Raw genomic sequence first — 27,402 nt, forward strand, 5'->3', positions numbered from 1 at the left:
TTAACAACTGAAAAACAAGAGTTCACCAAGGGGTGTGGATGTTGAGTTTGTGTCCTTGACAGAGGGAGATGGCAAGAACAGAGAAGGATGCAAGCTGGGAGGGGTCCAAGCTAAGGCCCCATCCCCCTCCTCTGGAGGGCCTGGCAGGCAGAGAGGAGCAGGGTGGGGATGTCCTCCTCCTGCACAGGAGGAGGCTCCACAGATACCACCAACCAGGCTCGATCTCTGCATTCGAGTCTAGTCAGCCCTGCATTCAGATTCACCCTGAGTTTCATACAATCACTTTAGTCCATGAGCCAGAAAAGCCGGTTCTGGGGCCCCAGGCGATAGCTCAGGCAGGAAACTCCCAGTGTACCCAGCCGGGTAGCAGAGCAAGTGAAGCCACCTCACAGGTCCCCCAAGTAAGCCAACCACCAGGACAGAGATAAGAATCAGCGGGGTGGGGTGGGAGCATCCTTGAAGCTGCCCTGAGCCCAGACAGGGGCTGGGGCTGGGCCCGCCCTCCGTTGGCCTCCCGTGAGGGAGGGCAGGGAGCATTTGCCCTTGACTCCTCCTCACCAAGGATCCGAGCAGTTACTTTCTTTTCCTCATCCTCTAACTTTGGAGCCCTGGTCACGGTCCCTGCCTCTCCTGAGGTCCCTGCCCACAGCTTCTGGGGTGCCGAGCCATGGGACTAAGTAGAGTTAGGAGGGAGGACACATCCCCCAGAGGGGCAACTCTGAGCCAGGACCCTGACAAGCTGCAGAGACAGGGCATCCCCCAATCCTAGGGTCAGCAGGGTCCATCAGCCTCTTCCTGCCATTCCCTGGTCCAGTGGACAACCTGATTGTTCTCCTGGGGGCAGCAGACTGCTGACCCTACCCGTCCCTGCATTTTCAGGATCTGAAGCCCTGAGGGTCCCTTGATACGAGGAAGCCTGGGTCCAGGGCCCTACCTGTCTACCCACTTGAGCCCCTCCCAGAGCAATCCAGCCACTGCTGAGAATCCTCTGGAGGGCGGAGCTCTGAGTCAGAGTATAAGTTCCCCATCTCACCAGCCAGCTACAGAGCCACATGATGCTCCAGAAGCAGATGCCCGTCTGGGTCTCCCACTATCCGCCAGACTCATGCCAAGAGGACGGGGACAGGCCCACGGCCACCTGTGCATTGGAGGTGAGGGAACAGGGCTGGGTGGGCGGGCCAGGAGCCGAAGGCAGGAGACACGCTCAGGGAGGGCTGGGGTCATGGCAGACTCCAGAGACATGGAGCACCTTGGCTAGGGCAGCCCCTGCTTGGCACTGGGGGACACAGTCTGGACCAGTTGGTGCCAGGCCTCTAGGTGGATGGCCCACCTTCAGATACCCACAAGCTTGACAAGATGCATGGGAGTGGCTCAGGGCCATCCTGGGGCCAGCAGCACCCAGGAAGTGCTCAGCACTGCCGGGGATGGGTCACATTTGGCCACTCCTAGCAGCGAGCAGGCTTTTGCCCTGTGGACCTGCCGAACTGCCTGCTGTGAGTGTGTGATGTAGTGTCAGGTGAAGACCAGTGCCACTGCCAACCTGTCCCCATTGGCCATGAAGCGCCCCTCCTAGTTTTGTGGTCGAGACCCCTGGGTCCATGTAACAGCTCCCAGGGAGACCCCAGATTCATGGGTCAAACTTCCAGGGCTCTGGACCAGTTCTGTCTGGGCTTTCCCACCTTATCTCAGTCTTCTAGTTTGCTGCTGGCAAGCCATGGCAAGCACTGTCAGCAGTGACGTCTTCCTGTTGACCTTCCCCTGGCCCACACTGGATCATGGAATGAGATGAACAATGCCCCGGAAGTGTTTTGTCTTGGGGTGGGAGGTGGAGACCCTGCTCAGTCTCCAAGGATCCCAAGAGGGAAGTTCTAGGCTGTGTGGTGCCCGGTGGCCCACTGACCAGTCCAGGATGGATGTCACCTTCTGGGCTGTTTCTATACAGCCCCCGGGACGCTGAAAGAACCTCTGGTCCACACGTGCTCCTGTCTCCCTTGTCTCATTGAGCCTCCAGGAGCTTGAGTGAGGAGAAACCTCCACAGAAGGGGCAGAGCTTACCTTGAAGTGAGGAAAGAAGCAATCGAGAGCTGCACTCTTCCCTCTCACGTCCTGGGGGTCCATAACTCAGAGCTGGTACTTCTTACCCAAACCCCTCACCTAGTCTGAGTGATAAAAAGGAACATGGTCTGGGGAGCTGCTCAGACTAGCAGGGAAACATTCTAGGGGCCCATAGAGTCCCCAACCACATGCTCTCCTTTTAGGGAGGGTCCTTGTCTCCTGGAGGCTACCACCAGGCTGTCCTGAGCTCTGACACAAGTATTACAGGAAACTGATGGATACACCCAGCTCTCCAGCAAAGAGGTGGCATCACCAGCCAGCCCTGCCCAGGGAAGCCCTGCAGAGGGGAGTTCCCACAGGCTTCCAGGGAGCTGTCTTCCCTCATCAGCACCCAGACCTCAAGGGCTGATTTGGTTAGGGTAGGCTTGACCCTTACTACTTCTGAAATATGGTTGTCATACCCTCCTCCCAAGTCCCATCCCCACCTGGGAGCCAGACCCTGGGAGCCCACCTGTAACTAAATATTATTCTAATGTGTTGTGACAGCTAGTTTTCTGGGGTGTTGGGATAGCCCCCAAATGAGAGCTGAGGGTTTTACTCCTGCCTCTGCTGTTAACTACCCTAGCGCATGACCCGGAGCAAGCTATTAACTGAGTTGGTTAATTCGCGGTGAGGGCCAGCCTCCAAGTGGATGGAATGGGCACTGCCCTGCAGCCAAGTACATCTACACCTGAGTCCTGGCCCCTCCCCTTCTGGGCTGTGTGATCCCGTTTGAGATGCAAGCTCTTTAACCTGGATCTTCTTCTCTGCAAAGAGGAATAGTAGTGCCTTCCTCAGAGTCCTGTTGGGGTAGGGGGCCTAGTTGAGAACAGATACAGTGCCCCCAGGTGGAGCAGAGCCTGGCATATGAGAGGAAGGTAATGAATTGTGTTCCCAACCTCCCCACCAAAGCCCTATCTATAAAGAAAGGGGCTGGGAAGGGGTAATATTGGATTGCAAAATTATCAATCCTGAGAGTCAAGCTTTTTTCCACATGAGCTGCCAAGATGCCCCTGTCCTAAGGAGGTTTCAGGGGAAATAGAGTCCTGGTGAAACCAACCCCAAGGACCAAGGCTGGGAGGAGGCTGGAGCCAGGTGTGCCTATAGCCTGAGCCATGGCTTCCCAGAAACCTGCCATCCAGCACCCCCGTCCCTACACAGCGGTCCTGGTTGTTAAAGTATCTAAATACACTTCTCCACTGGTTGCCAAACAGTCTCTGCCTTGAGCTCCAACCTCCTGAGTGCTCTGTGGTCCTTGTCCCTGGACTCTCCAGTGCCCTCGTGAACTGGAGGATTAGCACCCATCCCTGATCCAGGGCTGCAGACTAGCTGGTGCCTGGCCGTATCTGCTGTTAAACGTTCACTCTGATACCCAGCTAGCACATCCTGTCAGAGGGACGAGCTTGTCCAAGTCCCTGAAGTTCTTACCCAGATCCCATAAGCCACCCCATACACTTGGGTGCCATAAACCCACCAGTTTCTAGTTCCCATGGTCATAAACACTATCCTTTGATCTATTACATCTTTCTGTTGTGTGTTCATTAGCTCTGGGACCATGAAGTTTTGCGTACACCTAGCATCATATACAAAATGAAGCAAAATATGTACACTCACTTTAATCCCAGAAGGTCATTTTTCATAGACTTAATTCCTGGAATCATCTGGCCCCAAGACCTGAGTCCCGTGTTCCCGCTGTCTTCCTCCCAGCATGGACCCTCTGGGCTCTCTCTCACACCCTCAAGGTTCTGTCTCCCTGCTGGCAGATGGATGAGTGCTTTGCAGAGTACTTTGCAACTGGGTGTCTCCTGAAAATTCCTGGGCTACAGGTGTAAGCTGAGGCTCCAGACCACAAAGCAGCCCTCTGTGGCTGCTAGAAAGTAGGAACTTCTCTTAAAAGCTCTTACAGTCCTGACATGCTCTGGTTGTTTGATAAAGGGAGAGATGACGGAATGTGTCAGAATACTGAAAGTAGAAGGACTGCCAGAGTGTGGGGTTTATTTGGGGGCTTTGGGATAATTCAAGGTGAAACAAAAAATCTGCCAGGAAAATAGACGTTCAGAGAAGATTGGGGCAAGCAGCATCTGTCTTCATGTTTGTCGAGGGTCACTTTCAAGTTTAAGGTGACAATATAATCGTAGTTATGAACACAGGCTTAAGAATTTGAGCTAGGGGACTTCCCTGGTGGTCCAGTGGTTAAGACTTCACCTTCCAATGCATGGGGCATGGGTTCAGTCTCTTGTTGGGAAGCTCAGATCCCACATGCCTCATAGCCAGAAAGCCAAAATATAAAACAGCAGTGGTCCACATCACATACCCACAAAAAAATCAGAACTGGATGCAAACTCAGTTTCCTTTGATTCAAGCTGAGTGCCTGAAGTCAAAGGACTTAGGCTCAGAGTCTCCATCTGGAAAACGAGGCTAATAATAACAACTTTTGGGGTGCTGTAAGGGTTAGTGGTGCTGAGTTAGAGTAGAAGAAATGATCAACTTCGTTGGAAGGTACAGGGTTAGATGACAGCAGAGAGTTTTTCCTGAAAGGCAGGGAGACCCCGAGTGAGGTCCTACAGGAAGCTATGGATGCTCATTTCCTCCCAGGGAAGACACAAGGGAGCTGGGCAGGGCCAAGGACAGCCCCTCCTGGAGGCAGGAAAAGGGCTGTGGCGGCTGAGAGGACCGGGCCCCTGGGCCAAGGCCTTGACTGGCTCCCCGCTTGGAGTCCTCTAGCTGCCCTCTGAGGAAGTGGGTCAGGGGAACAGGCTTTGCTAGAGCTGCTCTCCTGGATGAAAGATGACTCCTGCCTCCTCCCCAGATCAGACCAGGACACTTGCTCTGCCCACATGAGGACCCACATGCCTGGAGGGAGTCTGCCCAAAGGCACAGCTGTATTTCCAGAACCAGAAGAGAATTGCTATTTGCAGCCTTTGGTCCAAGTGACAAAGCTCAAAAGGCAATCCCATTAGAGCAAGGTACTGACCATGAAAATATTCAGTGTTTCAGAGTTAATCTCAGACCTGTATGTGACAGTATGGCTTTGTTTCAACTTTGAAGCAGCTGTTGGCGGAAAGAAGAGGAAAAGGCCCTGAAGCTGACTTATATATGGATCTCAGGGACCAAGCAACAGCCTTCCCAGCCATTGTCCTATTGTTCTTGGTTAGAATTAAGCCCCAGGAAATTCCCTGGTGGTCCAGTGGTTAAGATTTTACCTTCCAGTGCAAGCGGTGCAGGTTCGATCCTTGGTCAGGGAGCTAAAATCCCCCATGCCTCCTGGTCAAAAAACCAAACCATAAAACAGAAACAATATTGTAGCAAATTCAATAAAAGTCTTTAAAAATGGTCCATATCAAAAAAAGCGAGAGAGAAAGAGAGGGCAGGGACATATGTATATCTATGGCTGATTCATGTTGATGTTTGGCAGAAACCAACACAATTCTGTAAAGCCACCTCATGCGACGAGTTGACTCACTGGAAAAGACTCTGATGCTGGGAAAGGTTGGGGGTGGGAGGAGAAGGGGACGACGGAGAATGAGATGGCTGAATGGCATCACCGACTCTGTGGACATGAGTTTGAGTGTACTCCGGGAGTTGGTGATGGACAGGGAGGCCTGGCGTGCTGTGATTCATGGGGTCGCGGAGAGTCGGACACGACTGAGCAACTGAACTGAACTGAACTGAACTGAAAAAATAAAAAGAAACAAGCCCCAGTAGAGCCTGGAAGGACAGACATCAAAATAACAATTCTCATGACAAGAAAAAAATTTTAATTATGTGTGATGATGGATAACTAAACTTCTTATGGTAACCATATGACAATACTAAATACACATATCATCAAATCATCATGTTGTATACCTCAAACTCATGCAATGTTCTATGTCAATTATAATACTTCTATTATAAAGGTTTTATGAAATTAGAAACTACAAGAGAAGTGTCTGGAAAATAGTAATGTTACCAAATGCAAATCTGTGTACCTGATGCACAAATGTCCACCTGACGTGAGGCCAAACGAAACCAAAATGCTAGAGTTTGGAGCAGAGAAAGGTTTGTTGCAGGGCCGTGCAAGGAGATGGGTCATGCCTTAAAAACTCCTAAACTCCCCAAAAGCTTCCAGCAAAGCCCTTTTCTAGGAAAGAGGAGGAAGGAGAGTGGTTAGTTGTTGCAGACTTTTTAGTGTCAGATCCTTTTTTTTTTTAATTGAGGTTTACTTGTGTTTCAATGTTGTGTTAGTTTCTGCTGTGCAGAAAAGTGAATCAGCTATTCGTATATGTCCCTTCTTTTTCGGATTTCCTTCCCATTTAGGTCACCACAGAGCTCTGAGTAGAGTTCCCTGTGCTATACAGTAGGTTCTCCTTAGTTATCTATTTTAAACACAGTAGGGTATATATGTCAACCCCAATTTCCAAATTCATCCCACCCCCTCTGCCCTCCTTCGTGTCCATACATTTGTTCTCTACGTCTGTGTCTCTATTTCTGCTTTGCAAATATCTGTACCATTTTTCTAGATTCTATATACATGCATAAATATACGATATTTGTTTTTTCTTTCTGACTTAACTTCACTCTGTATGACAGTTTCTAGGTCCATCCACATCTCTGCAAATGGCACAATTTCATTCTTTTTATGGCCTGGTAATATTCCATTGTATATATGTGCCTTTGTTCTTGAGGTCAGGTCATGGTCAGGTCACAGTGTTCCTGTAAATCTCCACCAAACCAAATATTATCCTATTGGCTATAAGTTCAGTTCAGTTCAGTTCAGTCGCTCAGTCGTGTCCGACTCATTGCGACCCCATGAATCACAGCACGCCAGGCCTCCCTATCCATCACCAACTCCCGGAGTTCACTCAAACTCACGTCCATTGAGTCAGTGATGCCATCCAGCCATCTCATTCTCTGTCGTCCCCTTCTCCTCCTGCCCCCAATCCTTCCCAGCATCAGAGTCTTTTCCAATGAGTCAACTCTTCGCATGAGGTGGCCAAAGTATTGGAGCTTCAGCTTTAGCATCAGTCCCTCCAATGAACACCCAGGACCGATCTCCTTTAGGATGGACTGGTTGGATCTCCTTGCAGTCCAAGGGACTCTCAAGAGTCTTCTCCAGCACCACAGTTCAAAAGCATCAATTCTTCGGTGCTCAGCTTTCTTCACAGTCCAACTCTCACATCCATACATGACCATGGGAAAAATCATAGCCTTGACTAGACAGACCTTTGTTGGCAAAGTAATGTCTCTGCTTTTTAATATGCTGTCTAGGTTGGTCATAACTTTCCTTTCAAGGAGTAAGCATCTTTTAATTTCATGGCTGCAATCACCATCTGCAGTGATTTTGGAGCCCCCCCCCAAAAAAAAGGCTATACCTCAGTACAAAATGTTTTTGGTGTTACAAACAAATATTATCCTCCATTCTGACAAGAAAGGGCAAGGTCTCAAGGCTCATCTTTTCCCCTCTGAGATCCGGGCTCTGCTGAGAGGTGGAAGCTCCCTATGCAGGCCAGTTACCCTGCTCAGGAGCGTTTGTCCAGAGTCCAGTGTAGGCCCTCCCACAGTGCCAAGGCTCAGCTGAGGAGGCAGATCTCAGCTGGTGGCGCCCCCAAGGCCAGGTCCCCAGATACTGTCCAGGTGACATCACTTAGGGAGCCAGGCACCCAGGATGCAGTTGGGCCTCTGGCTCCTCAGGACACTCAAATGAGGGCAGGTCCCTTGGACTGTGACCCATGGAGAGAGCTACCACCATTAGGACTCAGAGGTGGGGATCAGGGAGAGGCTTGCTGCTGCTTCAAGGACTGAGCCTGTCCAATGGCCAAGCTGTGGTGAGGGCTCTGGAGCTCTGTGGGACACAGCTGTCAGTCTGTCCCTGGCCCCTAGATCACCCACTGGCCTGAGGCTGGAGGGCCCTGGGGAGAAGGCCATGATCAGCCTGCACTGCACTCTCCCCAGGACCCCTGCAAGGCCAACTGAGCAGGACCTCTCACTGGCCAAGATCAAGGTCTCTCACTGTGCCCACCCCACCCCTATTAGAGTAAGTGTTCAGTAGATGCAGTTACAAATATTATCATCTCTGACAATAGCCAAGGCAGATGAACTATCTGTGGACAGTCTGAGTTGAAAATAAAAGTACTTATACGTAGTGATCTTCTCTGAGTATTGGCATTTTGGGGACTCTTTTTTCTTCACACTCTCATGGTTTCCCCTAAACCCTAAAATTATTTTAAATAGAGAAGAATTGCATCTTCTTTTGGGTAGAAGGTGACTCTTGTAACATGGAGTGGATGCCACAGAGTGTAAAGGGTTCCAGCTCAGAGGCCTCTATAAACATCATTGAGTGGGTTGGAGGAGCCCTGTGGTGTCTGCCTTGGGCACGGGCTGGGAGTAGACAGTAAAAAGACTCATGAAGTGCAGACATAAAGGACAGACTTTTGGACACAGTGAGGGAAGGAGAGAGTGGGCTGATTTGAGAGAGTATCATTGAAACATACACATTCAGTTCAGTTCAGTTCACTTCAGTCGCTCAGTCGTGTCCGACTGACAGCCGGTAGGAATTTGCTGTATGACACAGGGAGCCCAAAGGCGGTACTTTGTGACAACCCAGAGGGATGGGATGGGGAAGGAGGTTTAAGAGGGACGGGACCTATGTATACCTAGGGGTGGTTCATGTTGATATATGGCAAAGATCATCACAAGATTGTAATTATCCTCCAGTTAAAAAAAAATACTCCTCTAAGCCTGGGTAAAATGCTCAGGAAAAGGGCTTCCAACTCCAAGATCCAAACAGGAAAGACATGGACAGAAGAGGCATGAAACTGTCCTTCCTCTGGGGTGTGTTGGCTCAGAGAGGACCGAGGACAAAGCCCCTCACCTCCACAGCCTTGGACCCCCTGGGGACCAGAAGCATTCTCCAGACTGCAGATGGCCCCAGGGGAGAGGTTACTGGAGTCTGGGCAGTGGGAGCCTGTGCCAGGTTGAGCTGCTCTCTCCATCAAGGCCACCTGCCACCACTGCATGAAGAGTAAGTCCAGTGTCCTCTCCGTCCACAGGAGGGGCTGTCTCCATGCCACCTGCTGACAGTGAGGGTCGTCCGCATGAAGAACGTCCGACAGGCTGACGTGGGTGAGTCTCCCGCTCCCTCGTCCCTCCCTCCTCTTTACTTCTGGAGCCAGGATGGAGGCAGGCCTAGAGGCGAAATGGTCAGGGGTCGCTCCGTGTGTGTGTGCATATGTGTGTCTGTGTGTGTGCATATGTGTGTCTCTGTGTGTGCATATGTGTGTCTGTGTGTGTGTGCATATGTGTGTCTGTGTGTGTTCTGTGTTCAAGTTGTATTTCAGACTTTGAGGTTTTGATCATTTTTCCAGGCCCCTCCCTGTAGCTGCAATCTTTTCTCATCAGCCCCTGCAGTCCTCACCCCACTGTCCACCTTGCGCTCTCCTCACTGCCCTCCCTTCCCCAGGACCCCTTCCAGGAGTCAGCTTCCACCACCCTGGGCTTGAGTTTAGGGGCTGGATGGAAGGGAAGGGGAGGCCCTTGGGGACCATGGAATCAGTTGGCCCCAGTGCTCTTCTCAGGACCTGGATCCCAAATGGGCCTGACAGTGCATGCCAGGGGCCCCAGTTCTGCAGTTCAGCCCAAGAATGTGTTTGACTCACCAGGGCTCTTTGTGCAGGGTCTTCTTGCTACTTTAATAACCCTTCCATCCTGGGCCCTGCTGCATTCCCAGGCCACTGGGGCCCAGGGAAGTCTCTAGTTTCAGGAAGAAATGAAGGCATCTGGGTGGGGAGAACAGAAACCCCTCCCTAGGCTTCCATCCAGGGAGGAAGAAAGCTCTGTGTCAGGACCCATGACTGAGGGGGTCCCATTTACTGGCAACCACACAGGAATGGCCCAAGGGTTCCAGGTTCCCCAAAGCTCCCTTATATTGCCCTCACCCTGGGACTCAACTATGCTGGGAGAGTCTGACACAAGGGGAGGTGTCTATATGCAAAGCAATCACGGAGTGGTAATAGAGGATGGCAGGCTTCCTGGGTGGCTCAGATGGTAAAGAATCCGCCTGCAGCGCAAGAGATCTGGGTTTGATCCCTGGGTCGGGAAGATCCCCTCGAGAAGGGAACAGCTACCCATTCCAGTGTTCTTGACTGGAGAACTCCACAGACAGAGGAGCCTGGCAGGCTACCAGTCCATGGGGTTGCAAAAGTGGAACATGACTGAGCAACTAACACGCTCACTTTCTTTAATAGAGGATGGCATTCTGATCTTGTCACCACAGGATTTAAAGGACACTGAAAACTGGGAGTAGCTAAGGAAGGCTGCTTTGAGAGCCTGAGGTCTGACGGGAAAAGATGTGAGCATCCAGAGGTCTGGGAGCCCAATCTGGGGGAGGACTCCTCCTGCATTCCACCCCCAGCACTTGCTGGGGGCCTGCCCGGGGCAGACACCACTCATCCTCCCCAACCTGAGTGCAGTGCTGTGGAACCCATTTGCACATGAGGCTTAACTGCCTAAAGCAGAATCAGTGTTTGATCCCAGGTCTGGCCTGCTGAGGGGTATAGGAAGGACAAGCCAGGAGAAGGAGCCCGGGCTATTCAGAGGCTGGATGGGAGTCTAAGTGGCAGGCTAGTCCTTGAGGCAGGGACTGCATGACCTCCTGAGCGCTTCTGTGCAGATGGAGCAGGAGCACTGGGGGAGCGGCTGACAGCCTGCTGCAAAGCGATCGCCGCTACACTGCAACGCAAGGATGAGTGTGGAGGGGGGGACGGGAGGGCCCCACATCCCAGGAGAGAACAAAGGGACCAGGCAGGATTCAGACCCCATCCCCGGGAGGGTGAGTGTCCAGAGCCCATGCCATCAGCTGCAGCCAGCATGGCTCTGTTCCCAGGTCGGCCAGGGGCCTGGGCTTCTCGGGGCCTCCCAGGCCACCACTAAGTGATGTGAGGAGCCTGGAAGTGTCCCCTGGATCTGGAGCCTGGTTGCCTCTTTTGCCTTCATTTCCATGCCAGGGTGGGTCGTTAGACACCTCACCCCACTCCCCCTGGGGACAGGTCACAGCTTTCACATGCCTGCAGTGGCCTCACCTGCCTTGGCTCCTCTAGAGGTGGCTCTGTCCCCGCCCTGCGTGTCATGCGGGCCTCACACTCTCGGGCAGGCCTGCACCTGTGCTCTCAGACCCTCCCACCATCCAGGGCCCTTCCTGCTACACCCATCAGCTGCGGGCCCCAGAGGTGAAGGTGAGGTGGGGAGCACACAACCAGAGCAACGGGCTATGGTCTGGCCCACCACCTCCTCCCTCTCTTCCCCACACGTGCCTCTGGCACACAGGCTGCCCTCTGGGGGTACCTGGTCCCCTTTGGAACGTGTCTGTGTTTTTCTCATTTCCCTGAGGAACAGAGTTGGGGGCAGTCATGGTGTCTGGGAGTGTCAGCCCAGTTCACGTTGTATCTGGTTCCACAGTTGTCACGGGCTGGGCTCTGTTTCTGCCTCACCTGGGTTGAGACTATCCTGACATCTTGCAGGTCCTGGGTCACCTTCGCCCCAAACTGTTCCTTCTGGCTTCGATCAAAAATGAGCTCCCCTCTGGTTCAGTCCTGTAAGGGGTGCCTGAGTTTCTAAGATTTCCAGGAGCCCCAAAAGGATGAGATTCGGGGGTGGCTCCCTCATCAAGGAGCTGAGTCAGGGCTGCGAGAGAATTGGCCTGGAAATCTTGCAGCTGTCCAGAGTTTTTATTCCCCTTGGGACAATAAATTAAAATTCAAACCAGCACCCCAAGAGGTGTGAGGTGGGTGTCTCTAAGGAAGATAATGTTCTTGATATTAGTAGAGACAGTTAAGTCATCTTGGCCACCCACATTCTGGAAAAAAAGATATGTCATTCCTATGACCAAGCCCTTTTTCACTTCATGAGGAACAAGGGTTAGAACCAATCTGTGCTTAGGAAATTCCCCAAAGTTCTCAGAATTGGGTCATCCTTGCTTACGCACTCTTAATTGCCAAAACAATAGTCACTGCCTTAGAGTCAGCTCATGATGCCGCAGCTTGTCACCTGGGCTTGGCAGCCTCCCTCCACCATTCTCGCTCCCCAGGATTATCCTCTCTCGGGTTGCACTCTCCTTCCCACCCTTAGTGGGGACAGGCAGGATGGCTGTCTGCAAAAGAACTGGAAAAAAAATTTATGCTTCACGTGTAGGTGTCTGACCAATGCTGGATCTTCCAAGAGTTGTTTTTTTTTTTTTTTATCTTAATTAGAGATTTAAGCCTTAGGTTAAAAATTCTGAGACTTCAGTGGATTTGTGTATGTTAGTCGTTCAGTCGAGTCCAACTCTGCAACCCCATGGACTGTAAGCTACCAGGCTCCTCTGTCCAAGGGATTCTCTAGGCAAGAATACTAGAGTGGGTTGCCATTTCCTTCTCCAGGGCATCTTACTGACCCAGGGATCAAAGCCAGGTTTCCTGCAGTGCAGGCAGATTTTTTACCATCTGAGCCACCAGGGAAGCCCAGTGGATTTAATGGGACAATTCTAGGCATTGACTGATGATAGAAAAGGAATCTTAAAGGAAAAGGGGCCTTTCCAGGGTCTGTGAAATCATGCTAAGCAAGTGGGTGTAAGGCTGTGGGGTCCCTGCCTTCAGGCTCCCCCTGCACTGGAGGCAGGCCAAGAGGAGGGGCCTTGGAGTCCAGGAAAAGCCAAAGGAGGGCGCACGGGGACTGAGCAGCCCCCAGGGAGTCTCCCTCTGAGCAGAGCCATTAGACATGCAGCTTCCCTGTCTGTACCTGTGGTGACTCAGCCCAGAATTTCTGGGGGTCTGATACAGCCCAGTAGCAGGAGTTGGGGTTTCCTATCATTCATTTAGTCACAAATATCCAGCGGTGCCAATTCTGGGTCTCCTGGGCTTCCCAGGGTTCAGGGGGTGGTGGCGACACATGCACCAGCCTGTCACTGTGGTCCAGTCTGGCCAGTGCTCCACCAGGAAAAGAGCAGAAGGCTTTGGGCTACAAGGGGCACCTGGCCCAGACTTGGGGGCTTAGGCAAGGCTTCCAGAGGGAGGTCCCTTCTGCAGCCTGAAAGGGCGGAGGAAGCGTAGTGTGAAAGGGGAAGAGGAGGGTGTTCGTGGCAAGACTTCAGGGCCTTCTGAGACCCACAGGGCACCGGGTTTGGCTGGAGTGTGGAGTGTGAGTGTGAGCACATGCGTGTGACAGTGTATGTGTGCACGCATGTGCATGCCTCTGCCTGTGTGTGTTTGGGGACAGGGCGGGGCTGGGGTGATAGGGAGAAGGAATGATGTGAGGCTGGGGAAGTGGGAGGGGTGGCCGTGCTGAATGGGTGCGACTCCCTTCTGAAGGCAGGGACCCACTGAAGGATCTTGAACTGGGGAGTGACCGATGGGAAAAGAGCCCTTTGGTTTCTCTAGAGAGAAAAGATGAGGGTGGGGCTGGACAGAAGACAGGGTTCCCAGTGGGGTAGTGATGAAGAGATGGCAGAGATGAAGATGGCCGGCACCAAGGCAGTGGCCATGGAAGCAGGGAGAAGTGGACAGGCTGGAGAGCACCAAGGAGTTAAATCAACACAATGTGAGAGTCTAGTCAGGGCACCAGAGTTCACAGTGAGGAGGAACAAGTTGGGCATGGAAGGAATGGTAGGATGATGTCATCATTTTCTTTTGATTCTGTTGTGTTTGGATTAATTGTGATTATGACATTTAAAGACAGTGTTATCTCACCTCTATTTGATGGGCGGAAGGCCATGAATTCCAGTTCATTGAATGGTGAAAGATTAGCCTGAAAGATTAACCAGACAGAGGGGGTGAAATCAGCAACCAGGGATGCTCATGATACAAGCCATGGTTATTAAGTCTGATGGAGTTCTCAGTGTAGTAACAATATAGGACTAAGTCAGTCTGGTGGGGAGGGGTCACCTCTGGTTCCATTCTCACAGGACATCATTAATTATAATTAGGAACTAGTTTGGATCAGTCCCATCAGTACAGAACTCCCATCCCTGCCCTGCTTTATCATCTAGAAGAAGCTTCTCTAACACTGGAAACTGTATTGACTTTTCCCATTCTCTATGTATCTGGTGGGTGTCCCGGGAATTACCCCCAGCAGATTGCCAGAAGAGTGACAAGGGCCACCGTGGCACCTCTTCCTCCCTCCTCCCAGGTGGAATGGTGTCAGGATGCTGGGTTTTCACCCTATTCCTATCCCTGTGCCATTTTTCACCCTATGCCTGCCACTGCTCCAAAGAGAAAACCCAGGAGGCCTTCTTTAACTTTAGGAGAGCCTGTTGGGGTCACAGCCTTTGTCCTTCTCCCGAGCACACACAGCATCATCACATTCAAGTTGTTCTTTTGAATGAAAAATAAAGTATGTGGTCTTAGATATGAGGGTTTCTTGGGGTCCATGTGTCCATGTGGTCCCCACAGTCCATGTGGGGAGACCAGTATGGATACAAAGAGCCCAGATGGGCGCATCTGAGATGTTCAGTCACATGAGGTTTGCATTCCCTGTCCCTAGATCCTGCTGAATAGCCTGTTCTGCTCCAGGCTGTCCCCACTGGGCCTTGGGACTGACTCCCTCCTTCCTAATGGTGTCCCTTCTAATCCTTGCTTCTCCGCAGCCAGAGCTGAGCCTTACTTTGGCTTCCCCAGTGCCCTGGGCTAAGGCAAGAGATAAACTTGACCTCTGGGTGGCTTGTCCTTCAGCTCTTCCCCTGGCAGAGAGAAAACTGCCCAGCCATGTGTGTGTGTGTGTTATTCCCTCAGTCGTGTCTGACTCTTTGTGACCCCATCGACTGTAGCCCGCCAGACCCCTCTGTCCATGGGATTCTCTAGGCAAAACACTGGAGTGGGTAGCTATTTCTTTCTCCAGGGGATCCTCCTGACCCAGAGATTGAACCCAGGTCTCCTTCATTGTAAGCAGATTTTTTACTGTTTGAGCCACCACGGAAGCCAAAAAAACTGCACAGTCACAGCCATCAGTTCAGTTCAATTCAGTCGCTCAGTCGTGTCCGGCTCTTTGCGACCCCATGAATCACAGCACGCCAGGCCTCCCTGTCCATCACCAACTCCTGGAGTTCACTCAAACTCATGTCCATCGAGTCGGTGATGCCATACCTTGTCCTAAACCAACAAGAGCCAGGGTGCTTCTGAGAAGAGCCAGAGGCCATCTCCATTCTTAAGAACAGGCAGGGGGGCCTGCATCCCCTCTGCAACCTCTAGCCTGCAGTCCATGACCTTCTCAGGGTTCTGGGACAAAGGTCTCTGGAGAGTCAGCGTCGTGAGTCAAGAGGGGACCTGAAGCTGAGACGAGGCCTCACTCTGGTTCTGCCTCCACACTCTCTCCTCTTCAGACCTGGGTGGGCTCCTCACCCCCTCACCCTTGTCTTCCTCGGACAGTGAGCCTGACAGACTGCTTCGTGAGCCTCTGGCTGCCCACCGCCAGTCAAAAGAGGCTGAGGACTAGGACCATCTCCAACTGCCGAAACCCAGAATGGAACGAAACCTTCAGCTTCCAGATCCAGAGCCAAGTGAAGGTGAGGCCTGGGGACAGCACCTGCCCGACCTGCCTGCAGTCTGTCCCCACCTTGCCTGCGTGTCCTTCTCTTTGCTCCTGTGGCCTTCTCATGCCTATGTGTCTTTCTACCGACTTCTTGTCCTTTGTCTCCCCAGTCACCCACTCCTTCCGTCTACCTGTCTCATGTCTGTCCCTCTGGGCATACTTATCCTTCTACCATCTTTCCTGTTTCTCTGTCCCTTTCCCTAATTGTCACTGGAACTGTCTCCTGCCCCCAAGTACAGTGTGTTTCCAGAACATACGCCAAGCAGGAGGCTACAGAGAGAAGAGCCCATCTGCTCAATAGGCCCGAGGCCAGTCTAATCGCAAACAGAGGGTTTTCACTGTTGTAAATCCTTTTTGGATGGCTAATTTACTTCTAGTTCCTTGGGTGTGTGCTCTTTCATTTGTTGAGTTGCTGATTCATGGTATCGGCCTTCTTCAGATATATATGACTCGACGTGGAGGTCACATCTCCTGTGGGAGAACCCTGTCCTGAACATCCTAAGTTGCAACAGCTGCCCCCGGGTGCCTTTCAGATAAATTTACTCTCATCATGAAGGCATCAGAGCCAGTCCTGAGGCACCTGAGGCTTGACAGGTCCATCCAGCTTACCACTTTCATTTTTTAGGTCCATCCAGCTTACCACTTTACTTTTTTAGTTCATGACATATCCATTTGTTTTCAAGTGGAGTTTTATATTTGTTGTTTTAAAAATGTCTTTTCTATCATATATAAGATATTTGGTGAGAAAGGGGGAGTTTTAGTATATGCTATGCCATCTTGAAACCAGAATTTGTGTTTCTTTTTTCTGTAGATCTCTGGGGCTGCTGGGTTGGTTCTAGGATACACATGGTTTCTTTTTTGGCCACACCATGTGGCATGTAGCATCTTAGCTCCCTAACCACGAATTGAACTCACACCCCCTGCATTGGGAGCGCCAAGTCTTAACCACTGGACCACCAGTGAAGTCCCACACCTGGTATCTAGCAATTACAAAGTCAACAGATCCCACTCATTGGGAAGCTCCAGAATCATCTCAGGTCCACTAGATAGGGACCAAAAAGGCAAATCCAGCCCCAACCTATATCTCCCAGGATCCTTGGAACAAGAGGCCTCAGAGGCTAATCCAGAGGCTAATCTTAGTCACCTAAGTCATCTCAGAGTTCAGCCAGATGACAGGGTAGCTGCTCCACCCTTGACCTTCTGCTTTGGGACCACCCATGAGACCTCACTTAAGGGCTGATAAGCCAAAGGATAGAGCTCCAACACTTCCCCCAACCCAATCAAAGCCTCTGTAATCTTTGCCACACCACTCCACCTGGAGTGTGAAATGTAATGGCATCCCTGAACTGAGTTTTCTGTACCAAAGGAACTGTCTTCAGCTCCTGGGTCCCAGCACTGGATACATGCTATATCTTGGCAGGTGTCTTGCTTGCTGTGTCCTTCCATCCTTCCCCCGTGTGAAATGAAATCCCTCACACTTCACAGGCCCCTGCCAAGCTTACAAAAGAGCAAAATTCCCCAGTAGGAGAATCAGAGAAGAAGGGCAAGAAGGCCTCAGAGAGTTGCAAAGGAGGGAATAGACACTTTTCTCCCTTAATCCAGGGCTTCCTTGGTGGCTCAGACAGTAAAGAATCTGCTTGCAATGCGGGAGACCTGGGTTCGGTCCCTGGGTCAGGAAGATCCCCTAGAGAAAGGAATGGAAACCCACTCCAGTATTCTTTCCTGGGAAATCACATGGATAGAAGAACCTGGTGGGCTACAGTCCATGGGGTAGCAGAGTCAGACACAACTAACACTTTCAGTTTTCCCTTTATTCCTGTCCCCACAAATGTCCCTCACTCCTGAGCTATGCTCGCCCCCATCCCTCAGACCATCTACTCACTAGGACTCAGGTCAGGCCCCTCATCCTGGGAATGGGTTGATGCAGCCTCGGTGACCAGACTCATACCCTCCCTTCTCTCCTAGAACGTTCTAGAACTGAGCGTCTGTGATGAAGACACGGTAACACCTGATGATCATCTCTTGACAGTTCTCTATGACCTAACCAAGCTCTGCTTCCGAAAGAAAACCCACGTGAAGTTCCCGCTCAACACAGAGGTGGGTGTGGGTGCCCCGGCCCTCAGCCTCCTGCCTCACGAGGGGAAGCTGGTTATTCCTACAATGCTATTTTATAGGATCCTCTCTCTGTAGCCAAGTGGAGAGAAGATAGCGCTGTTGTGCAAATCCCAACGCTTTAGCTTGCTAGCTGTGCAACCTGCAGATTTTATTCCTCTGAGTTCTATTTCCTTGTCTTTTCTGATAATAATATCTACCATACAGGGTCACTGTGAGGCTTAAATGGGAATACATAATTAAGGTACCTAGCACTGTTCAGTGGCTAGGTGGCTCAGTGGTAAAGAATCCACCTGTCAATGCAGGAAATACAGGTTTGATCCCTGGGTTGGGAAGATGCCCTGGAGAAGAAAATGGCAACCCACTCCAGTATTCTTGCCTGAAAAATTCCATGGACAGAGGAGCCTGGTGGGCTGCAGTCCATGGGGTCACATCACAAAGGGCCAGACACAACTGAGCAACTAAAACAACAAACCCAATTCAGAGTACTAAATGGAGATGGAGTAAATGGTTCCCTTTCTTCACTCGGAGCCCTGCTGCTGGGATGGCCCAGGGGACAGAGGACAGACAAGGCAAACGAGGGCAAATCTGCAGAAAGGCCCAGGATGTTATTGATTCACCCAACAAGCATTTGAGTTCCCTATGGGAGAGGGGAGCCTGGTGGGCTGCAGTCCATGGGGTCACAAATAGTCGGACATGACTAAGTGACTAACACACACACACACACACACACACTCTCAGGGCAGGCACTGTTCCAAGCACCTGGACACCTCAGGGGACGAGCATCCCTGTGCTCACCTGGCTCATGCTCCATGGAGGAAATTAAGGTCCCGTGAGGTCATGACTTCCTGAAGTTACACAGCAAGAGATGCAAAGCAGAAGATGAAAGCAGGGGCCCCTAGCCTTCAGAATTGGGCTTGCTGGGGGCAGCATCTCAGTTCTCCATTGCTCCAAACAGTGAGCCTGTTGGGAAAGCAGGAGAACAATGGAAGCTGGAGGGAGAAGATGAACGGCACATGTTCTGGGGCAAAGGGATTTACCTGCTGGGGCTGAGGGTCAGCTTCATACCCTGACCTCCTCTGAGTGGTCAGTAATGTTCCTTAGAGACAGAGGACAAAAAGAGCCAAGAGCAGCTGCCCCCACTCTAAGACAGCAGGACCACCAAGTGGGATGGACACGGACATGTCTGCTGGGTCTCCTGGGGTGGCAAGGATCCTGGTCTGGAGAGAAGTGGAGACACAGCTCACAACTACAGTCTCTTCCTCCCCCTGCAGGGCATGGAGGAGCTGGAAGTGGAGTTCCTGCTGGAGGAGAGGTGAGTAGGACCCAGCCCCCCAGGCTCCCACCAGGGTCCGGACTCCAAAGCAACTTCTGCGCACAGGCATTGCACCTTCTTCCTGCAGTACCCCCTCTTCCACTCCCACCCCTGACGCCCCTCACATGCATCGGAATCACTTGGGAATTCCTAAATAGTGTAGGTGCCTGGGCTCCACCCCTTCTCATCCAGGTCTGCTGATGTCAGTGCTGCTTTAAAGATCTAGTACTCTGGCCAATTCATCTGCCTCAGATCCCTAGCATTTCTGAGAGTGGCTCCCAGGAAGACTTCCTGCCACCATGGGGATGGGACTTTCCCGAGGACAGGCTAAGAAAGACATCAGGACTAAGGTGTCTCCTCCCGGACGCAGAACTGTTAGAACAAACTCCCCCAAACCTGGGGCTGAAGCAGAGGCTGTGCCCCTCTGCTGCTGCTGCTGCTAAGTAGCTTCAGTCGTGTCCGACTCTGTGCGACCCAATAGACGACAGCCCACCAGGCTCCCCCATCCCTGAGATTCTCCAGGCAAGAACACTGGAGTGGGTTGCCATGCCCCTCTGCAGCCAACTCCAACTCTGGAACCAAGTCAAGGGGAAGCTCGGGCCCACATTGTGGGATTATTTCTCATCATTTCCAACTAAGAAAAAGATCCAGGCTCCTAGGGGTATGACTATGCTGTGGACTCACATGGACCTGGGTCACAGAGTTGGGAGTATGGGAAGAAGGAGACCAAGAGAGAGGAAGGAAGAGAAGGGGCAGTGAGGGAGGGCCCCTTCCTGGAGGGGACAAGCCTGCCCTGGGACAGCAGGGGTGGCTGGCTTCTTAGCCCTGGCAGGACTGAGTCCCCTGGACTTACAATCATTCCAGGAACAGGGGGACAATGAGAGGCAGGAACTAGAACAGAGGGCTTGTCAAGCTCCAACCAGAGAATCCTATGTGTAGGGGATCTTGGGACTGAAGGGCCTCATTAAAATAAACTTAAAATTTAATTTGGCAAGTTAAAATCAAGTTCATTTGTTTCACATTAAAGAAAATCTGAGCTCTCTCCTTTGGTTCTTGGTTTAACAGGACTTTTAGGGGGAAAAGTGTTCCTTGGGTGAATTAGAAAGTGGAGGAACTACATCAGAATAAGGATTGACCTGGAGACACAGTCCTCTTGGGCTTAGGTTGACGAGGGAGGCTGTGGACTTCCCTAGACTAACTGTAACCAGAGAGGCTCTCTCGGGCTTGTAACACACGGACATTTCACACTCACAAGGCCCCTCTCTGGCTGGGTCAGAACTATTTGTTAATTCACATATTAAAGCACAGAAGGGAGGAAGGGTCCGTTTTTCTACCAGAACTGTTCACATCTGTTCTAGGCGGGCTCCAGCCTTTTCTTGCAACCTGTTTATCCTTATAACTCCATGCAGTTGCATCTGGTTGGACATAAAAGAACAGTTATCCTTTAAGTGAGAAAAAAAAAGGAAACTCTTCTACTCCCTCTATCCTATAAATCTTTATTTCTGGACATTTTATTTAAAATGTATGCCAGTTTTCTCCTTGCCAATTCCTAAGGATTCTTAAGCCAGTATTTTTCACAAGCACTAAGAAGGTTCTGCTATCTCCTTATTGACCCTATGTAGGCTCTTTGTCCCCTTTGTGAGAAATCAATCAAGAATGATATAATTTACAGAACAGACTTGTGGTTGCCAAGGGTGGGTGGGAAGGTGGGGGGGGTTAGATTGGAAATTTGGGATTTGTCGATGAAAACTAGTACGTATAGAATGGATAAACAGCAAAGTCCTACTGTATAGCTTAGGGAATTAAATATCCTATGATAAACCATAATGGAAAAGTATATGAAAAAGAATAGCATATACTTCAGTATATGGCAAACACTTCAGTATTCTTGCCTTGAGAACCTCATAAATAGTATGAAAAGGTAAAAAGATATGAGACTGAAAGATGAACTCCCCAGGTCAGTAGGGGCCCAATATGCTACTGGAGAAGAGTGGAGAAATAACTCCAGAAAGAATGAAGAGATGGAGCCAAAACGAAAACAACACCCAGTTGTGGATGTGACTGGTGATAGAAGTCAAGTCCAATGATATAAAGAACAATATTGCATAGGAATCTGGAAGGTTAGGTCCATGAATCAAGGTAAATTGGAAGTGGTCAAACAGGAGATGGTAAGACTGAACATCGACATTTTAGGAATCAGTGAACTAAAGTGGACTGGAATGGGAGAATTTAACTCAGATGACCATTATATCTACTACTGTGGGCAAGAATCACTTAAAAGAAATGGAGTAGCCCTCATAGTCAACAAAAGAGTCCGAAATGTAGTACTTGGGTGCAATCTCAAAAACGATAGAATGATCTCTGTTCGTTTCCAAGGCAAACCATTCAATATCACAGTAATCCAAGTCTATGCACCAACCAGTAATGCTGAAGAAGCTGAAATTGAACAGTTCTATGAAGACCTACAAGATTTTCTAGAACTAACACCCAAAAAAGATGCCCTTTTCATTGTGGGGGACTAGAATACAAAAGTAGGAAGTCAAGAGATGACTGGAGTAACAGGCAAGTTTGGCCTTGGAGTACAAAATGAAGCAGGGCAAAGTCTAATAGAGTTTTACCAAGAGAATGCACTGGTCATAGAAAACACCCTCTTCCAACAACACAGCAAACGACTCTACACATGGACATCGCCAGATGGTCAATACCGAAATCAGATTGATTATATTCTTTGAGCCAAAGATGGAGAAGCTCTATACAGTCAGCAAAAACAAGACTGGTAGCTGACTGTGGCTCAAATCATGAACTCCTTATTGCCAAATTCAGACTTAAGTTGAAGCAAGTAGGGAAAACCACTAGACCATTCAGGTATGACCTAAATCAAATCCCTTACGACTATACAGTGGAAGTGAGAAATAGATTTAAGGGACTAGATCTGATAGACAGAGTGCCTGATGAACTATGGACGGAGGTTTGTGACATTGTACAGGAGACAGGGACCAAGACCATCCCCATGGAAAAGAAATGCAAAAAAGCAAAATGGTTGTCTGAGGAGGCTTACAAATAGCTGAGAAAAGAAGAGAAGCAAAAGGCAAAGGAGAAAAGGAAAGATATACCCATTTGAATGCAAAGTTTCAAAGAATAGCAAGGAGAGATAAGAAAGCCTTCCTCAGTGATCAGCGCCAAGAAAGAGGAAAACAATAGAATGAGAAAGACTAGAGCTCTCTTCAAGAAAATTAGAGATACCAAGGGAACATTTCATGCAAAGATGGGCTCAGTAAAGGACAGAAATGGTATGGACCTAACAGAAGCAGAAGATATTAAGAAGAGGTGGCAAGAATACACAGAAGAACTGTACAAAAAAGATCTTCACGACCAAGATAACCATGATGGTGTGATCACTCACCTAGAGTCAGACATCCTGGAATATGAAGTCAAGTGGGCCTTAGGAAGCATCACTATGAACAAAGCTAGTGGAGGTGATGGAATTCCAACTGAACTTTTTTAAATCCTAAAAGATAACTCTGTGAAAGTGCTGCACTCAATATGTCAGCAAATTTGGAAAACTCAGAAATGGCCACAGGACTGGAAAAGGTCAGTGTTCATTCCAATCCCAAAGAAAGGCAATGCCAAAGAATGTTCAAACTACCACACAATTGCAGTCATCTCACACGCTAGCAAAGTAATGCTCAAAATCTCGAAGCCAGGCTTCAACAGTATATAAACCAAGAACTTCCAGATGTTCAAGCTGGTTTTAGAAAAGGCAGAGGAACCAGAGATCAAATTGCCAACATCTGTTGGATCATCAAAAAAACAAGAGAGTTCCAGAAAAACATCTATTTCTGCTTTATTGACTATGCCAAAGCCTTTGACTATGTGGATCACAACAAATTGTGGAAAATTCTTAAAGAGATGGGAACAACAGACCACCTTACCTGCCTCCTGAGAAATCTGTATGCAGGTCAAGAAGCAACCGTTAGAACTGTACGTGGAACAAGGAACTGGTACCAAATTGGGAAAGGAATACATCAAGGCTGTATATTGTCATTCTGCTTATTTAACTTATATGCAGAGTACATCATGAGAAAAAGCTGGAATCAAGATTACTGGGAGAAATATCAATAACCTCAGATATGCAGATGACAACACCCTTATGGCAGAAAGTGAAGAAGAACTAAAGAGCCTCTTGATGAAAGTGAAAGAGGAGAATGAAAAAGTTGGCTTAAAACTCAACATTCAAAAAACTAAGACCATGGTATCCAGTCCCATCATTTTATGGCAAATAGATGGGGAAACAGTGGAAACAGTGACAGACTTTATTCTGGGGGGCTACAAAATCACTGCAGATGGTGACTGCAGCCATGAAATTAAAAGACACTTGCTGCTTGGAAGAAAAGCCAAGACCAACCTAGATAGCATATTAAAAAGCAGCGACATTACTTTGCCAACAAAGGTCCGTCTAGTCAGAGCTATGGTTTTTCCAGTGGTCATGTATGGATGTGAGAATTGGACTATAAAGAAAACTGAGTGCCAAAGAATTGATGCTTTTGAACTGTAGTGTTGGAGAAGACTCTTGAGAGTCCCTTGGACTGCAAGGAGATCCAACCAGTTCATTCTAAAGGAGATTAGTCCTGAATATTCATTGGAAGGACTGATGCTGAAGCTGAAACTCCAATCCTTTGGCCACCTGATGTGAAAAACTGACTCACTGGAAAAGACCCTGATGCTCTGAAAGATTGAAGGTGGGAGGAGAAGGGGACAACAGAGGATGAGGTGGTTGGATGGCATCACTGACTCAATGGACATGAGTTTGAGCAAGCTCTGGGAGTTGGTGATGGACAGGGAAGCCTGGCATGCTGCAGTCCATGGGGTCACAAAGAATTGGACACGACTGAATGACTAAACTGAACTGATATGAAAAAGAATATATACATATGTGTGTGTATAAATGAATCACTTTGCTATACAGCGGAAATTAACACAATGTTGTAACTCAGCTATACTTCAATAAAATAAGTTTAAAATAAAAAGAGAATGACAAGACTGACCAGGAGTTCTCATTTTGTTTTTCAGCCCCTCTCCACCTGAGAGCCTCATCACGAATGGCGTGCTGGTGGTAACTGTCCTTCCAGTCTCCTGTGGCTCTAGGGCCACCTATGGCTGCTCCTCTCAGAGAACAGAACTATGGGAAGGAAAACCAGGCCCAACTTGGACCCTTGCCCCAGAGCCCGCTAGGAGGCAGGCTAACTGAAGCCAGACAAGGGGAGCCAGGTCATGGTGGGGGCAGCAGCTGGGCTCCTGCTCCTGGGGAGAAAATATCTAGGCCATCACCCCATCTCCCAGAATCATGTCCTAGGAACCCTCAATAAAGGCACCCACTAGTCTGCAGCCTCCTCCCAGAATCAGTCTCGTCCCATTTTTCCCCAACCCCAATCCCATAATTTCAGAAGTTAAAAGTTTCCCATAATTAGGCTGTTCAGTTCAGTTCAGTCGCTCAGTCGTGTCCGACTTTTTGCGACCCCATGAATCATAGCACACCAGGTCTCCCTGTCCATCACCAACTCCCGGAGTTCATTCAAACTCATGTCCATCGAGTCGGTGATGCCATCCAGCCATCTCATTCTCTGTCGTCCCCTTCTCCTCCTGCCCCCAGTCCCTCCCAGCATCAGAGTCTTTTCTAGTGAGTCAGCTCTTCGCATGAGGTGGTCAAAGTATTGGAGTTTCAGCTTTATCATCAGTCCTTCCAATGAACACCCAGGGTTGATCTCCTTTAGAATGGACTGGTTGCATCTCCTTGCAGCCATTTTAATTTGATTCAGCTAAAGACTCAGGATTCAAGGAGCTCTCTCCCCGCAAGATCAGTCTCTGGGAATGTGTGGCCTGGTAGAGCATCCCAGGCAGCTTGGGCTCAAAATGACCCCCCTTCCTTTGTTTCAGTCTCGGCAAATGTCCTGCCTGGAGGTTTGTGCGGAATCCAGGAGGCCAAAGAAGAGGAAAAGTGAGCCCTTCGTCCGCTTCTGCCTGCTGGCGGGTGGGAGGGAGGAGCGGGGCTGTTTTCTCACTCTGTCATCAGAGTGGCTCTCCGTGGCCGCCCTAGGCTCGATGGGGAACCCAAAGCTTGGCTGAGTCCTTGGGATCATCTTACCCTCAGGGGTCATGAACCCCTGTCCTTCTCACTGCCCTAAAAGGAGGCTGCTCTTCCAGGCCCCCAGGTGATCCTCAGAACTTCCCAGCCTGGCCAGCGCCCTGGGCCAGGGATCAAGGGCACAGCACTGCCTATTTGTCCATACTGATTTGTGCTGCAGCCTGTCAGACCAGGGATTCCCTGGGTCTAGCGTGGTGGTCAGCACCCAAGGCAGGTAGGGCCCCTCTAGATGCACTGCTTCCTCTAATCAGACTCCAGTTCATAGAGTTCTAGCATCTTATAGCTGACAGGGACCTAACAAACCCACAACTATGAGACCCTCCAGTTCAGCGCTCCATCCCATCCCCCCACTCAAGCCCTGCCTGGAAAGAGGAGAGCCTCAGAGCCCCACAGGCGGAGGGAGGGGGAGGGAAGGCTCTACCCCCAAACTGGCAGCAAGGGGGGCTGCTTCCAGTGCAGTGGGAGGGTGATGTTGGGGAACCTTGCAGAGAAGAAGGATTAGTCCAGAGGACTGGGCATCTCAGATCTCATGCACAAGCCTGTTGAAGTGCAGGTTCCAGGGCCCCGCCCTGCCCTTCAGAACAAGGCTCTGGGGCATTTTAACCAGTGCCTTGGTCATTCTAAACCCCTATCCCAGGTGCCTCCAGCTAGGCCTTTTAGTGGGCCATGTGAGGGTGGGAAGCAAGAGGCCTCCTGGGGGTCTCAGCCCTCGTCCTCTCTTCCAGAGAAGGACCTCCTGGTGACTGTGACTGAGTCCTTCGAGCACACCCAGCGCGTCTCACCCTGCCTGGAGTCCTGCTGCTCAAACCTTGCCTGCTTCCAGTATCCCAAATACTTTCAGCCCGAGGTGCACGTGGAGTTGCTCAAGAGCCCATGGATCTGTGAGGTAGGGACTGCAGAAGCGTGTTGGGGGTGGGGGACTGGGAGAGGTGGTGGTGTGGGGGTAGGGGACTGGGAGAGGCCTGGGGGGTAGGGGACTGGGAGAGGTGTGGGGGGAGTAGGGGACTGGGAAAGGTGGGGGGTAGGGGACTGGGAGAGGCCTGGGGGGTAGGGGGCTGGGAGTGGCGGGCAGCGGGAGGAGCCCCTCCCCCTCACACCCCTGCCCTCCTTCCAGCTTTGCTGCTGTGCGCGCCAGAAGGGCCCTGTGTGCCAGTCCCTCCATTGCCTCCCCGACGGCCAGGCGGTGACCTTGCCTGTGGTGAGGGCCTGGGACTGGGAAGGGGCCTAGCTTAGCCTGGAGCTCCTGTGACAAGGAAATGGGGAGAACCCGGGGGGCCATGGAGGAGGATGATTCCTGGTAGGGTAGAGGAGTCTTGTGGGGTAGGAGATGGCTGGGCTGCAGGGTGGCGCCAAAGACAGTGTGTGGAGGCTGAGTCCAGGATGGTGGGGAGGGCCATGTCCAGAAGAGAACATGTGTGTGCGCCCACACGCACACGCATACTTCCCGAGTCAGGTCGGGGTGGACAGTGCGGTGAGTCTCCACTTCTTTGGTAGGGAACTCTTGGCTCTAAACTTGTCATCCCTGACAAACTTCATCTTTCACTTCCCAGAATGAGAACTGTGAATTACACATGAAGTCTACACCCTGGTAAAGTACCCTCTTTCTGTCTGTCCCTCTGACTCATTCCTCTTTAAGGATATGGTATCTTGTGGTTTTGATTTGCATTTCAGTGATGGCCAGTGATGTTGAGCATCTTTTCATAGGCTTACAGCCCATTCATGTATCTTCTTCAGAGAAATATTTATTCAAATCTTTTGCCCATTTTAAAGTGGGTGATTTGCGTTTTATGATTGACTTATGCATTGGAAGGCAAACTCATGGAGCTCCAGGAAGAGTGAAAAGAAGATTCAACTGGCTGGGAGGTTTCTTTGCATATGTGTTTCCAGAACTGAGACACTCTGCCTCAGTAAGGTATTAGTGGATATGAGAAGGCAGTGGCAAGCCACTCCAGTACTCTTGCCTAGAAAATCCCATGGATGGAGAAGCCTGGTAGGCTGCAGTCCGTGGGGTCGCTAAGGGTCAGACACGACTGAGCGACTTCACTTTCACTTTTCACTTTCACACATTGGAGAAGGAAATGGCAACCCACTCCAGTGTTCTTGCCTGGAGAATCCCAGGGACGGGGGAGCCTGGTGGGCTTCCGTCTATGGGGTCACACAGAGTCGGATACGACTGAAGTGATTTAGCAGTAGTAGCAGATTG

The 27,402-nt window shown here is 50.4% G+C and overlaps 1 protein-coding gene across 1 annotated transcript in view; it reads left to right on the forward strand.

Annotated features, from left to right (window-relative positions):
* Positions 1 to 1,055: 1,055 nt before the first annotated feature.
* The window catches only part of PLA2G4E (phospholipase A2 group IVE), a 44,300-nt gene continuing 17,953 nt past the window's right edge, over positions 1,056 to 27,402 (forward strand). The window contains exons 1-10 of the mRNA XM_055437043.2: positions 1,056 to 1,151; positions 9,126 to 9,198; positions 15,468 to 15,604; positions 17,596 to 17,727; positions 19,017 to 19,057; positions 24,128 to 24,170; positions 24,992 to 25,052; positions 25,925 to 26,085; positions 26,314 to 26,397; positions 26,750 to 26,787. Of these exons, the coding sequence (XP_055293018.2) occupies positions 1,056 to 1,151; positions 9,126 to 9,198; positions 15,468 to 15,604; positions 17,596 to 17,727; positions 19,017 to 19,057; positions 24,128 to 24,170; positions 24,992 to 25,052; positions 25,925 to 26,085; positions 26,314 to 26,397; positions 26,750 to 26,787 (866 nt within the window). The remainder of the gene's footprint in view (positions 1,152 to 9,125; positions 9,199 to 15,467; positions 15,605 to 17,595; positions 17,728 to 19,016; positions 19,058 to 24,127; positions 24,171 to 24,991; positions 25,053 to 25,924; positions 26,086 to 26,313; positions 26,398 to 26,749; positions 26,788 to 27,402) is intronic.

Source organism: Moschus berezovskii, chromosome 9 (assembly GCF_049115385.1).
Source record: "Moschus berezovskii isolate FMDL1 chromosome 9, NW_MosBer_1.0, whole genome shotgun sequence".
Taxonomy (NCBI): Eukaryota; Metazoa; Chordata; class Mammalia; order Artiodactyla; family Moschidae; genus Moschus; species Moschus berezovskii.